At 37.9% G+C, this 16345-nt stretch overlaps 1 protein-coding gene across 1 annotated transcript; it reads right to left on the bottom strand.

Moving 5' to 3' along the window:
- Positions 1-2523: 2523 nt before the first annotated feature.
- LOC140165444 (uncharacterized) lies at positions 2524-15985 on the bottom strand. The gene is made up of 5 exons (XM_072188743.1): positions 15898-15985; positions 9554-9709; positions 7036-7115; positions 4706-5804; positions 2524-3051 (listed from the first exon to the last, which is right to left on the bottom strand). The coding sequence occupies exons 1-5, from the start codon at positions 15968-15970 to the stop codon at positions 2564-2566; spliced, it is 1896 nt and encodes a 631-aa protein (XP_072044844.1). The 5' UTR covers positions 15971-15985; the 3' UTR covers positions 2524-2563.
- Between the last annotated feature and the right edge of the window lie 360 nt (positions 15986-16345).

Here is a 16345-nt window from a genome sequence, read left to right as displayed (position 1 = left end):
GTTAATTGATTGTTGATTACACAAATATATGGATGGGAAATTGTACGGTACGAGTCTTTGAGTCTGTTCCCCATTAGCCGGTGGAATCGGGCGTAAGTGTGACAGATTAGAACATTGTTCATCATTTATGGTCTTTGTTGGTAGATTTTCTGCTATTTTAACTGAAATAGGTCTTATTGTTCTTTTAAAACCACCACGCTTCCTCGCTTTCTTAAACGCTTTCGGCGAGATTTCACATTTCTTGTTAATGTGCTGGCTGGATTGTTATGACTTGTACAAGGTCTATCAAGCACGTTTAGATCGGCCAGTTTACAGCATAATTCTGAACTCAATTGACAATCTCGATCACTTGTTATTGACGAATCATTACAGTTATGTAAGTACTCACTTGAGTAGGTGATCACTTTCTTGCTAGTGTTTGATGGCGAGTCTTTCGATATTTGATCGATCCAATACGGCGAACATGGTAAGAGTAGATTCAGTTTAGATAGAAAAATCCACATGTAAATCCACAAAATTACATAAAAGTATCGTCGCAACTCCCGATTTGATGATTCCATTTTGATCAGTAGCACTAACCAAAGTAGTAGTTGGAAATTTGAAGCAATCGGTAAACTCTAGCCTCCAAAATAAACAAGCAAAGACGGACTGTCCATGAGAGCTGCCTGTACAGGCGCTCATGAGATTTAATGACCCTGTGACACAACGCAATTACAGAAATTTATTTATTTTTTACTTTTTGACAAATTGGGCATGCAGTTAGTGTGTATACAAGGTTTCAGAACTCTCTCTCTCTTTGTAAAGAAGTCACAGACTCCCAAAGATGAAATTTATTTAAAGGGCAACTTTTGAGTCCAAATTTAGACCCACATACTCCAACTTTAAATGGCTGCCACAGAAAATCCGTAAGAGCTACAGGCCTCAAATTTGCAGGTTTTTAATATTTTTACAGGTACAACATATGACTAAAATATAAAGCAAATCTGAGGGGGTCAGGCGGGGGACCTCCTTGATATCATATGGACTGACCCATTAAGCAGTGGCAGTTTTGAATCGTGCATGCCAACCTAGCCCCACGGGGCATACAGACACCTAGAATGGGGGTCTTGTCCATATGCTGGCAAAGCTACTGCATAAAATGGCATTCTCAACAGCTCTTAACTTGAGACAAGACATTATATTATAGGAGCGCATGCCACATGTTTTCTGTGGGAAAAGCGACTTTTAAGGGAGACAAAATTTGATGAAAATGTTCCAAAAATGCCTCAAAATCTGAAATATTACAGTGGCCAACAAACAAAAAAGGGTGAGAAGGAGGAAATGTAACCTTAACCCTGATGCCGACAAATTATAAGCATAACACTTTAATAACTCAATTGCGTTGACTTGTACAATAAATTGAATAAGAAAGTTTTGCCACATGGTAATTCGGCATGAATCTATGGAGCAAGGTTTTGTGTCACCCCAAAATGGATCATTCTGACATTAAAGGCAGGGTTACCCAATATTTGCAGACTGAAACATGGGGCAAATTACTGCAAAGTAGCCTAATTTTTTCATATCCATTGATTTCTATGGGACATGAAATTACCGATAATTATGGGGAGCCAATGTTGAAAATCACAGTTTTTCTCTTAAACATTGGTTTCTATGAGACAAAACAAAAAATATGGTCAAAAGTTGCAGGAAAAATCTTGGAAAGTCGCCCATTTGGGCTACCAAATAGCAGGTTTAGTAACCCTAACTATAAATTACACATCAACTTGATTTATGTTCATGAATATATGGCAACGGATGGTATATTGCTAAGAAAATATACATTCAAATATTTTGATGGTCTGTTAAAATAGTCTACCTTCTTCATTTCTTTATGAAGTTCAACATTGGAAAGAAAACATGATTTATCATAGGTTTACTTTGTTTAGCCCATTACAACAAACATGAATAGAAAATAAATGATGTGAGCATGAAGAACATTTGTATCATATGCCCTATCTAAAACTTGTTTGAAAATTATTATTGAAATGTTTTAGCTTTTTTGATAATCCTTATCATGATTATGTTAATATTATTTTTTGGAATGGGATTTTACTGTTGAGAGGTGTTACAAGTACCTGTTTTCATGTTTTTTTGCTGCAACATGTCATCGAACGTAAACACCCATATACTTACACCACTATAAAGGCTATATTCATTAAGCTGTTTGTATCAAAGCCCTTCAGAAATTCAGAAGTAAATAGGAAACATAGCCTTGTTCCTTTTAAAAAAACACAACATTGCCTCAATCATTTGAATCTGGTTAATTGTTAAATAATTTTGGCATGGTTAGTGGAGGCCTATATGAGAGATTTCTGAAGATTCTTCTTGACCATGAACTCATATAGGCCATTGATTTACCTCTCTAATGAAATAAAGCAGCAGAATAAACTTGACAGTCAAATTATTTTTCAGGCAATCATAAATGCACATGATTTAAAAAAATGAGCCCTGGACTTTGAAACAAAACTATTTTAATATGGCTTAATAAACAAAACACTCAATTTTGCTTTCTTTTTTCCACTTTTCAGGTACGAGTGGAGTAACAGTGATCGCAGTGAACATGCTTTGATGTTGTATCTTGACATGCATCAACCTGACTTTCAACCACAATTTCTGCTGATGGTGAAGGCACTGATATTATCTCTTCTGTAAGATTTCCCGCACGGCACTTCGGTTCCTTTGTGTACTTTTCTTTACACTCATGTCCCTGCCCTTCAATAGTCTGCTTTACTGCTGGCAATGACACTGATACACTGTCCTGTGGATGGCTTCCAGCTGCAACATGAGATGCAGTACCTTTCTCTTTTGAGGCATTACCAGATATGGCTCCTTTTCCAGTCTCCTTTGTTGCTGAGGATGGCTTCACCTCAACAGCCTTAGAAAGCTTTGGAGTATGCCTACAACAAGATCCTTGCTGAGCTTTTAAGGCACTACATGTATTTTTTCCATCTGCACTAACACTGACACTTGGATTACCAGTTTTCATTGATGAATGTGATGTAACTCTTCCATCTGTAGGTGGTTAAAATAAAATGGTTTATTGTTCACAGGTACACATCTACAATGCATATCAATCTTATCACACTGTGTAGACCATACTCATCCAGGAAGCACAGAGAAATAAATAAGGAGAATTCAAACTCTGTGCACCCATGTATAATGATGCCATTAGCAGTCAAGATTAATAGGTAAATTTTCACGGGAAAATTTTCTGGACACGTGACCAATGCGTATCAATGTGAGTGTAACCTCGAGCCTGATCTCTGACCCCCGGCGGTGACCTCGCTATTCAAGTCTTAGTAATTTTGAATTGGAATAGTATTTTTGACCGCAATTTTGATAGAAATTTGTGCATTGCAAATTTATTAAATATTATCTTATCTTAATTTCTTCACAATATCATCAAAAGTGTAATTTCAAAAATATTTATCTACGGAAAAAAATATTTATCTACGAAAACTCCATAATATTATTAAATTGCGACAAGTAACTTATTTTGCATGAAAGGAGGAATTCTTCCTATTCAAATACATTGGAAGAACACCCGCTGTGCTCGGGGTCACATTCCATAATGCTAATATGTCTGCGCCCATGGGTGTCACGTGTCCAGAAAATTTTCCCGTGAAAATTTACCTATTAATTCTGACTGATTAGTCTGGGAGGAAAATTGGGTCATTGGGCCCTTGCCAACAGCACAGAGAAACAATCAAAAACAATTTAGATCTTATTTTGATAATGATGAAGGGAAGCACAAAGACAATTTTTTTTGGCTGAGGCAGGATTCAAACGGGTTACCTTTGGATTGCAAATCCAGTACACCATCTGAGCTACTCCACCCAAGGACAGTGATATCAGTTTGCCCGAGATTCATGAAGTCATTTTGAATATTTTACTTCTCATCCTTGCACTTGCATATATCCTTGGTATATTGCTGACAGCAATCATTAGGCAAACATGATGCATGCTGGGAATGAAAAGGGCTCCAAAGTTTAGAATTCATCACCCACGACGGCAAACTTGAGCCCTTTTCAATTCCCAGCATGTATCACTTTTGCCTAATTGCTATTAGCAATATACCTTATTAATTGTGTCTCGTATTGTCTTATGCCCTGATGAGAGGGTGAATAGGCCACCTCCTTTCTTCATTATTTGGAAAAAAAGTATGTACGAACTTTATTATTTCAATTTGTGCGATCGACACGAGTAAGGCTGTCAAATTTGGAAACCTTGGTTAATATACGTATGCTAGCAGTTGACACTGTGGATGGCAATTTGCACTTATGAGTTTTTACAATGCTGGTGAAATAGACATGAGTTTTTTGATTGAACCAGGCTTATACATAGTACATGTACTAGGCATGAGAATGCACTTTCCTAAAAAATACACACAAAAAACCCTGAAAATGTACATGAAATTGGGCAAAAAGACCAAAAACAGGCTGAAATTAAATAAAATTTTGAAAATTTTGACTTAAAAAAACTGAATTCAGTTTTAAAACTGAAAATTCTCATGCCTGTTATACATGCATAATATTGTTGATCATCTGGTGGTAGAGCCAGCCAGACAAAATAATTTTACAAAAATCTCTGATAATCTCTTAAAAAAGTTACATCTATTGGCATAAATTAAGTATGAGAGAAATTTATCTGTTATGAACTGACCTACCTTGTGCAGTAGCAGCCACTGAATGGCCCTTACAATCACAGTATGTCCCAACAGCTTGCTTCTTCCCAACACCTTCAGCTGTCCCTCCATCTTTATCTACAGTCTCTCTAGAACGTTTCATTCCATGTTTCGCGCCACCAAACTTAAGCATCAGACCTTCATCCCTGTTGATCTCCACGGATCCTAAAGACAAGTTCTCATTAATCAGCTCATTATTAGATTGAAACATGACACTGTAATTCCACGCTTCGTGGTCAAAACTGGGCAGATCCTGCTTCAGTAAATGATCCACATTCTCAATCAGATTCTCATGAATACCAAGATATTCCACGTCCGGGATTTTATCAAGATCAGTTTTTGAGTAAATCACCTCTTTGATTTTCTTCAAGAGTGTGCCAAAATAATCACCATAGTTTTTGAACAGCATGTTTTGGAATTCCTGTTTGTCATTAATCAACGCCAGTTTTTCTCGTTTGTCTTTTTCTATTTTTTCCAGGACTAGATTAGCTACCTTTTTCACCCAAAATTCTGCTTGGTTTGTGCCCAACATCCAATCTTTGTGGAATCTCTCAAACTCATCAAAGTTTGACTTAAACTCTGCACTTCTATCATTAAGCTGATGCATCTTTCTCAGTGACGTTTCTTTAAGCTTACCAACAAAGTCTTCAAGGTTAACATAATCATGCTTTGGCTTACAATGAACATAGAGGGCACACTCTCTACAAATCGCCTCTTTACATGTCTCGCAATACAAACACAAAACCTCACTGCTATGTACAGAGCACTTATGCTTCACCACAGCAACCATTCGTTCGCTCTCACGCTCAAATTTATCCACTAAATTTTGTGCGACCAAATTTGTTGGTAAATTCTCGATGATACCGTCATGGGTGTCCATATCTGTAACATGGCGACATGTGGGGCATTCAACATCAACATCCTCATCATGCTGTTCCATCATGTTCTGCAAACATTGCAGACAGAATGTGTGATTGCAGCTGAGACTTTTGGGCTGCTTGAATTTGTCGGCACAGATAGCACAGATCAGTTCTTCTTTGAAAGCCCCCATGACGCTCAGCACAGTTTGCTGTTCAACATTCTATCAATGGAAAATATAATAAAAATGTGAAAGGATTATTATTGTGCACTTGTCAATATCCCATACATCTCAGTTCTGTCTGAGGTAAGAATAATTTCTTGTGTTTGGATCAAAAGCTTAAAACTTTAATCATTGAGCAGGTAAATATTTTCTCTCAATAGGTGAAAAAAAACGATAAGGAAATGGTATTTTTAGTCTAAAACAGAATGTTGCATATATGTTTTCATGACTAAACATTGTTTATGCCTTTGGACTAAAGCCCTCAAACATAAACTATCATTTAATTAGTAATGAAAATATATGAATGAACCCCTAATTCACACATGTCATGACCAGTTGTGATTTCAACAGTTTAGTCAAGTTGACTGTGTGATCCTATAGACGAATCCAAATCCACACATTCCTACACCTGACTAGCAGCCTTTAGTTGGGTAGCCGTCGACTACAATGCACCCAAAATGTGAAATGATTCGCCTTGGCGGAAATTTTAAACTGCATTCCATCACCCATTTTACACCTTCCACGAAAACACAGGTAGACAACAGAATGATAAAGTTTACAACACAATAGGCCCTATAGTTCCCTTCAGCAAAACACACAGCTTCTACATGGTCTATTCGCTGTTGAAGTGACATAATAATCAGATTAACTCAGTACACCATATCAAACGCTACAAATGGATGTACTTGCGAACAAAAGGACTATGTATGAATAGATGCGACGGGATTACCTGCGGAATTATCTCTATTGTATGTATTATTCTATTAACCCTCCTCATCCTTGCATCTTCTCTAGGTGTTAGGCAGCTTTTATTTGCACAATGGGGCGCTCAAAACAAAAAGGTTGGTGCTAGCGGCTACCCAAAGATGGCCGACCAAATCCTGACCATGACTTGGCTCGTTGGATTCGTCTATAGACCTGTATGATTTTGAAATATGATCAAAGTATTGGCTATTGGCTATTTGGTCACTTTTTTATGTGTGAACATAATATTGAGGACAACAACTACTTTTAGTAGCAAATTTACATAGTGCTTTTCAATATGACCACCACCTCAAAGTGCCGCTGTGTATTGAACATCAGAATCAATTCACAATGCATCCTCCATGTATGTGACCGTATTGCATACCAATGCCTACTTTATTGTGAATATTCAAATACCAACAGGTTAGATTGGGACAGTCAGTGGTGATAGCTCTAGCATTATGATATAACAATAGCGGTTGCTCACCTTAGCCACTGTATCAGTACTTTCACATGCATCAACTGACTTTGACCCATCACCGTTTCCACTAGAACTAGCCGTAGACCCTAGTGCGAACAACAAAAATATGAAAATTTAGTTTGATGCACACAGCCTCAAGCTGTGTTGCTGCTGTGCTTTAGAACAAGAAGCCTGTGATCACCTTCCCAGTTCATAGACTATCCATGTCCAAGAACTTTCCCCTATAAAACTGGCAGTTTATTCCTCACTTTGCATTTTAGGATTCTTCAATGAGATGCTTATATCTGTCAACATACACTTTTGTCTGTTGGCTTGTGCAAGTTTTCTCCAGATTCAGTCAATTCAGTCAAGTATGATGGTGTACATAATACACATGTGACATGATCACGGGGAATGAGTCACATGTCGACCCTGGTCAAAACAAGCTTTGCATGTTTCTAAAGAGGACATTTAGTGCTTTCAGAAACAAACTAAAAAACCCATGTTGATACAACTTTTCTTTGCGAAGTTACGTCAAATATGAATCGCTGAAAACAATATAAAACAAAAGAATTTAAACACTTTCTTTACCAATATCTCAAAATCAATATTAGCGACATCAGACCCATTTCCCTTGATCATGTCTTTCATGAAACTCCTTTGAAACACCCTACCAGCAAAACCATGCCCCAATTGTATTCCAATTATTGGAAGTTACTTGCCCGTCACATAGAAACATCTTTTTCTACTGTGTTTTTGTTTATTTTTTGGTTACCCAAATGTTGTGTTCTTCCATTTGGATACAACTCAAGTTAAAAGAAGTGAACAGTGAACACACAGCCACAGCACCCCCATTACATTATTCAGTCGGAGGAGGGGAGATTCGAGGTCTATTACATCATCTACTTTGGCTTCAATTGGGAGAATCTACACAGTAATATTTTGGCAATATTTTTCAGGTTTTAATTTAATTTAATACAAAATATTAAAAAATAATAAGCATGTAAGAATTCAGAAAAAAATGACAAGTTCATATTTCCCCAAGTAGATATATCGATGAAGTTATGTTACAGCGCCACCTACTTTTAAGGCCTTAAGTTACATGACAATATGTTAACCACTTGGTGGCGTACTTCTTCCAAAGCAAATGTGTAACCAACTTTGTTGGGGGTTATGTCTCCGTAAAAAAGGCGGATAACTTCTAGATGTCAGGAACTGTCCATGATAGTTCTTTCCCCAAGGTTTCATGTGTACAATTGTATACTTCAATGTTTTATGTCATCCATAAAAAAATGCCTAGAGCAAGCATTCTCAAATGTGCGCGGCGGGATTGCGACCTTACTTTAAAAAAAAAAACTAAACAAAATAAAATAAAAATAAATAAATGATAATAATAAAAATAGGGACCAAATCCAAACATTTTTAAAAAAAATCACTCACCATCCAACCAGTATAATAACTGTCATACCCTTGTTCAGGGATATATGAAAGTCCACTTTTGACAACAAGTCTGAAAAACAGTGTGAAAATGACCAGAATGGCCCTAAAACCGGCTGGAAATAAAAAAGAAATTGCGTAAATCGTACTACAAGAAAGCCTGAATTCAGGCAAAAGCCTGAGAACTTACATCCCTGCTTGTTATGATTTATCTGGTTCATGTGTTCCGTAATCAAATTACTTTCTTTTGAGTTAATTTATAATAATTTTGAACTTGTATAATTTGTGCAAGAACATGCCACGCCAGGAGAGCCCCTCCCAGGCCTTCCAAAAAGCCACGGAAAGTCGTGGGTTCGATTCCCATGCCGCACATTCACTTACCTTTTTTTTTTTCAAGTTGGGTTGTGTGCCGGTCGGGATTTGTATTTATATGTTGTCATGTTTAATTGTAACACTTTGGGTTGGTAAACTGTTTTATTCTTTCTTATTTAATATATTCAGTTTCCTCTCGTAGCAAGTATTATATCATGGCTATGAAAAAGGCCTATGGCCGAAAGCTCGCCCAATTTTATATACTTCGCGGTAGTTTCCTACTTTTTACTTTTGTATTCCTCTCGTAGCAAACAATCGTTCCCCATTGTGTTTATTTGTTCTTGTGCAGGATGCGTATCCCCATTACCTACTTTACTTATATTATACTGGGGAAACGATTAAGCATCAGTAATGATCTCCTTCACTTGTGTTCTTGCGTAATATTTGTTTGTCTGTATTGTATACATCGACTACTTACATTAGACCCAGTTTTAACCACAGTTTATCAGTGGGAGCTGGGAGCCTAATGGATAAGGCGTCCGTCTAGAGATCGGAAGGTCGTGGGTTCGATTCCCATGCCGGCACATAACACATTCCTTGCTTTTTTTTTTTCAAGTTGGGTTGTGTGCCGGTCAGGATTTGTATTTATTTGTTGTCATGTTTAATTGTTACACTTTGGGTTGGTAAACTGTTCATTCTTTCTTTTTCAAGTGCAACAATACTTGAGCAGTGTATTAATATAGATGTACATGTATATATTCCAAAGTTTGGGAAGAAATCTTTTGAAATGCATTACCTGTTTGTTTTGTGTTTGAGCTATTCTGCTGAGTTCCACTACTGGTACCGGGCTTAGAGCCATTATCTCCAAACCGAGCAACTTTGCCCTGACGATAGTTAGGGTTCTTTGCTGTTTGTTTTGTCCTGGCCATAGCTGTATCCCAAAATTGCAAACCTATTATGGGAAAAACACAAAAGACCATTGTGACATGCTGTGTGTTAAAAAAAACTGTGGTTTACTTTAAAGCCATATTATAACATTTGCTGAGGAGGACGCCCTCACTGATTTTTTAAAATTAATATTTTTACACGATTATATTGTACTTTATTAAACCAATATACCCTGAAAAAATCAAGACTCTAGGTGCTGTAGTTTTGTCAAAATCTGAGATTTTGAATAAAACGCCTGAATCAGCCTTTTATTATTACGATGGAATTATTAGTCGAACGCATACACGATGTACACAGTACGTACACGGCGTGCCACGGAGATCTACACAACAAAGGGCCGTACCATAACATGACCGAAGGAGTGGTACGTATTGGCGTACATATGCGCTGGTAGTAAATTCCAATTATTTTTGCTCTGCCGTAGTTGTTCGGCTCAAAAATAAAAGGGGATATATCTGACAGTTAAAACTAACATTTTATAGCAAAGAAATGCTAATCTATTTTGTATGAAAATGTTATAATATGGCTTTAAGACGCTGCTCTTAAAAAGCCATTCGATTTAACGGACATACACAAAATTAGTGTTTTATGAGCTGTAACATTCTACTATTATCGCAATCAACAAATCATTCAAGTGTCCTTATGCCAATGACCAAGAAAAGACTCAACCTCTGCCCCAGTATAATCCCTATATTGTCTGAAACTACTTACATGGAAGATGTAATGTATAATTGAAACTAGGCCTAAAGTCTTCTAATTGTAGTCATCAAATAGCCAACTGATAAATGACAGGCTATCACTGAAGATTGAGTTCTGCAGTCTAATTAATGTATGTGTACCCAATTTTTTTTATTGCAGACATAGTTGGGGTGGGGGGCAAGAGTTCTGTCTGGGGTAGTGGGGTGAATTCCCCCTGCAGGGAGGGCAGGGGAGAAAGAAAAGGGGAGACAAAGGTTTATTGTAATTTTGTTCATTATTACCTATTCGCGGTAACAATATTTGCTAAATTACCTTGCAACCACGTACCTCTACCAGTTACCCCAGACTAGGTGCATTTCCAGCTATTTCCCCAGACTGTGTGAATTCCCCACTGACTGACTAAAGTGGGGTCCATGTCAATTTCCCCCCGATTTGGTTCATTTCCCCTGACTGACTGACAAAATGGAGCATGCCCTCCTCCGAGGTTACGTGGTGATCTGATAGAGGTAGACCTATTCAAAATTCTGAACGGTGTTGAAGATATCAGATGCCAAAAATGTAAAAATGTTTGTAACTCAAAATCAGAGCCTTGTGATATTTTGACTCCTGTAGAGCCAAAAATGTGACCTTTGAGGAATATGTTATGATGTCACAATAATTTTTTTTACCAGCTGAAGAGGGGGGAAGCAATTTTTGGCACATATTCATGGGATGCCTAATGATTCCGTTTTCACGTAATGGCTAAAATCATTTGTTTACTTGTAAATAAAGTAAGTAAACAAATTGGAACATTTATTTCATAATGGAAAATAAACCTGTTGTATTTATATGTAATTTACATATACGACGAGATTCCGATATTTACATTAGCAACTCAAACATCCTATTTTTTACTTTCTAAATAGTGTTACTTTATCTATAAGTTTATGTAAACATATGAATAAACAACATGTAAACAACATTTGTTTACTACATATCTCTATGGCATATTGAAAAATGTTCTGGAGTTTGAATGCTCCCCCCGATTTTCAGAATTCAAAAACATTTTCTGGGTAAACAGACCCTGCTCTTTCCATCTGTACCGGTACTAGTTAACTTGAGTTAACTGCATGATACACCACTTAAAAGGGCATTTCGTGATCCACAGCCTCATCCCCCACTTTTCTCAAAAAAGTTGAGATTTTTATATCACTGGAAACCTCTGGCTACATAATGTTTATGTACAAAATATTTCTTGCAGATTAATTAGTTTAGCAAAGATATCGTGAAAAATTTGAATTTCGTTCTGGTGCACCAGAACGAAATTACAACGCATTGTCTATGGACCAGTGTAATACACATAATCATGCATAACTCGCGAACGCAAAATCGGAATCAACTGAAATTTTGGGAACAGGGTTTTTTCGTAGATATCTAATGACAAATGACATAAATAGAGGATGCTAGGATCACGAAATATTCCTTTAAATTGACAACATACATTTTGTTGACATTAAACTGACATGAGTTATCGCTCATTTGAATAATTTAATTTTTCATGCAGTCAATATCACTAGTCATTAATATATTTAAGTTAAAAGTTCTATTTTTGACATTGAAAACCAGGAAAATGTTGCAAATCACCTTTATGGTCAGGCACCAAATACTACCATAATTTGTACAGAGAATTTGTACAAGTATATACTGCCCTCATACAGTGCACCAATTCTGTCCCTAGTTATCATAGTGTCAGAGCTATTCGAAAGGAGAAGGGGGACCATCCCCGGTTAACGGTTCTGATATCTGCATTCAATCCTAGGTTCCAAGATCGTGCACAGGTAAACTGTGCATTACACCCATCGAATGTGTGTCATCAGCCCTCAGTCTCAGATCGGCCCTCAGACACACACATACAGGCATAGAGTTCTGCAGTAGCATGTTTTGTTGACATTATGTGTAATGTTTATATCCATGACAGTTCTAATACCATCATCAGACAACTCACATACAAAGGATATCAGTTGGCAATCAAGTTTACAACACTATCACTCTTACAATGAGCAGAAAATCACTGAGTCACGCAATTCAAGTGGTAATATTGATTACCTGAAGTCCGGGGGTACTCAGTACAAATGACCATACGGGACGTGCCGCAAATATGGGTAGCATTTTCAGCCTCTTGGTATATCAATGACCCCTTTTTCAAAGCCTATTTTGGTACATATGAATGGGTCCTTTTTTCAAAATTTTCTCAATTTTTTCGGAAAATGGCCCGATTTTTCCTTAATCTAGCCAAAATTTTCAAAATTTTCCCAAAATTTTGGGAAAATTTGTAAAAACTAAGACAATTTGGGTTCAATTCGGCCGAAAATTTTGACTTTTGGTATATCAATGGGTCCAAATTTCTTGAAAAATTGGTATATGGGTCCACTTTCAAATTCTCAGCGGCACGTCCCTACCAAAATCAAACTTGAGTACCCCCCCCCCCCCGGGCCTGAAGTGGCCTACTGCAAATGACCAGATATAACCTTTCTTATTTTCATGTTATTTTGCAATAACAAAACCATGTTTTACTTCATTTTGGCATGAAATTGAGCAAATAGAATTAATTGTCATGTCAATTTGGAGTTATTAGGGCAACTAAAACTGATATGAGGTAAGTTTTATATGTTTGGAATCTGTATTGCCTATTCTGAAGGAATTATTGTCATGTAAACAAACCATCCCTTGGCCCATATGGACATGGTGTACTGCTTTTCAGTACCCTGTTTTCCATGGGTGACTGTGTAGGAACCCATGGATTCGATCTGTGTAACTGTGCATAAAGCCTGTTCATTGATACTCAACAAGCACGTATGGAAGGAAGGAAGATCCAGCATTACTGGTCGAATACGATAGGATTTCAGTCTTAGGCACGTTAACACGGCTACCCAATAGGGCCAGGGTCTGAACTTTATAGTCTCCGGTCGAAGCAGGTAGTTGAATTCGACAGGCGATCATGCAAGGGGGCTTGTAGACTTGAAACAGCCACTGTCATTGATTGGTTAGGGTTAGTTTAGGGTTAGGATTAGAGTTAGGGTTAGGATTAGGGTTATGAATAGGCTTAGGGTTAGCTTACACAAAATAATTACTTGAAGGTTGTACTTGTAGTGTACACCGCCCCCTCCCCCAAAGTAGCTTGTTGAATCAAAGGCTAGCTGGTGAGGGCTGCAGACAGGTTCAAAAACCTATCAGAGCACTATCAGAAAAGCTTCTATGTAATATTAACCGAAATCTTATCGTGTTTGACCAGTAATGAGACTACTACATAAATCACGCACGCCACACTCAGCCTGACTCAAGTCTCAGCTCAGGATCATCATCCAGTGGCAGTGCATCATGATTCATGAATGATGCTCCCCGATGCCCAGGGGGGCCACTCATATAAAAAAGTTGTAAGCATGCGTGTGAACAAAAACGCGGAATATGGGTGTTTTTTTCTACTGCAACACGGGCCCGCACGGGCCCGTGTTAAGGGTCTTAAAATCATTGATTATAGCAAATAAGGGTGACATTTTTGACACCATGTGTCCGTGCTAAGGGTAGTTAAATCTAATCACATTCTTACCCCTACAATTATTGTCATAATAAAATATACTGCCCTAATAATGCTGGCGATAATTATGTTGAATAATGATAACTGAGTAGGCCTAAGCCTACCAAATCCAGTTAGGAAGTATCCAATTAGAGTATAATAATAAAGGAAATACGAAACCTTCAAGGTTTCAACTTTCAAAGTGGATGTCTTTTACTTTTTTCTTCAAAATTGATCATGCATCCTTGCTAAGGGTTGGATTTAATCCACTTGTAACTTTGTCCTTGTTAAGGGTATGGTTATGCCTGCCACTTCCACATACTTGTGCATAATACGGAAGGTCGATTTGTGCCCATAAATGTTTAGGCCTATGTTAAACTGTATGTTATACAAATTGTACAGCTATCATTTCTACCCTATGACGAACCGACATACCTGTAAATCAAATAGCCCACAAAAAACTGGTCATCGCTGGTATTTTTCATGAAGAAAAACGACACTTTTTACGCGAACATGTCCAAAACACGTCAGCTGACGTACAAGCCTCCCCACGCATGTACATAAACAAGCCGTGTTCATTGTTTAATTGTCACCTGCAGCTGTTCGCAAGAAAACTTTCTGCATAAAATTACCTGGGGTCGTTATCAGGCCTGAGACACACTGGCGCTAGTTTGAGGACAGTCACTATGAGTTACTAATGTCGGCACATGCAGAAAATGCGTGATGGGTCGCCATTTTGTGACTCGTGCAAACTAACACAAACAAATTATTGGACTTAATAATCTTTTCAAGTTTTAATAAAACGTGCATCTATCATGATAATATTACATTTTATTATTTTATTATTTGAATTACATAAGCTATGTCAATTTTGTGTCCATGTTAATTTTTATATGGATTTACCTGTGTTGATTTTAAACTGTTGTGAACGTGGAGCTACGCAAATTGCCCACCATGCAATGCGAATACACGGAAACGATCCAGTTTAGGATGCATCGCAGTTCCTGTTGTGTAAACCAGGCGTAACACCTGATCGTGTGCACAGGATTTGTGCTGGAGGCTAGTTAATGCGCACAACCAGTGCGCAGAAGAAGACCTTGATACTAGGCGGAGCTTACGTTTCACTAGAATGATTGACAGCTGTGAGTAAGTGAAATTCTGTTCTGTGATTGGTACAAAAATATGGTTCTCGTATAAATGAATATATTATCCATGGCTTCAAAATTAGGAACCGTTTCTTCCACAGAGCCCTATATAGGGCTCTATGGTCTCTACTCATCATACACGACCGTAGAAGATCTGGCTAGCGAAGACGCTTGCCAATCAGGCTAGCTATTTGTACGGCGTGGCCTCTCATCCTTTTTATTATCTCTGGTCTTGTCACGCTGGTAGATTCGCCCACCTGTGATTACTGACCTGGATCTGACAGAAGATTGTGGAATTTACGATTTTCAGCAGCAGGATTTTATGAAACTGCCAATATTTGCAAGTATTCTGAAGGATCGGTAATAATTAAAATATTTTTCATGGTGACGGTAGTGCAAGTTGAAGTTAGTGAATTTGTGGTTTTGTATGTTATGTGCAAGAGTGTTTTCAGGAAGCGTAAATAGGGAGGCCGTTATGCTAAGCTCTCCATGTTATATGCAAGTTCGGCGACGAACTGGACACATCACACGGTAGTGTGATGTGTCCAGCCTGGATATAGGGTATGGTTAACAAACCATTATCCTTGTTAAGGGTCATTTTGAAGACATTTGGTTGTCCTTGTTAAGGGTGCTTTTCTGAAGTGCATTCACACGCATGCTTACAACTTTTTATGAGTGGCCCCCCTGGGCCCCGATGATGCTCAGCTCAGCCCTCACTCTCCAGTAAAAAGCGATGAATGAGTACCGCGTACGATGTAACAAAACTAGTTATCGGCTATTTTTCCCTTTACTTACCCAAAGTAGCAAGCTTTCCACTCTTTCTTTCCTTATTTGCCAATTTTAAGGTGGAATTCCCGTAGAAAAGCATGCACCTGTAATTGATTTTGGCAGATTTTGGAAACACAGCTGTACTTACTCATTGCATGCGAGTTGTCTGTAACCCACAACTCTGATTGGTTGATTGTAAGTACAGGAATCTAGCAGGGCGGATTATGTAAATAATTGGGCAAATTATGCTAAAGGCCCGACTGTTTGTCAAGTTGTTTGTTTGTTTGTTTGTTTGTTTGTTGGCTTGTTTGTTTTCCAAACTTGGTTCAGACAAGGGTACTTGCTTACTTGCTTGCTTATGTCGACTCTTGTAGTCGGACTCCCATAATGGCTCTCCAAACTGCTCTGTCAAGCATACAATTCTTGATGTCTGGGCCTGTTAATCCTGTATCATCTGCCAACATCTTGATATAAT

The sequence above is a fragment of the Amphiura filiformis genome, chromosome 1, assembly GCF_039555335.1.
Source record: "Amphiura filiformis chromosome 1, Afil_fr2py, whole genome shotgun sequence".
Lineage (NCBI taxonomy): Eukaryota > Metazoa > Echinodermata > Ophiuroidea > Amphilepidida > Amphiuridae > Amphiura > Amphiura filiformis.
Note: the sequence above shows the minus strand (reverse complement) of the source record. Positions and strands in the feature narration are given on the sequence as shown.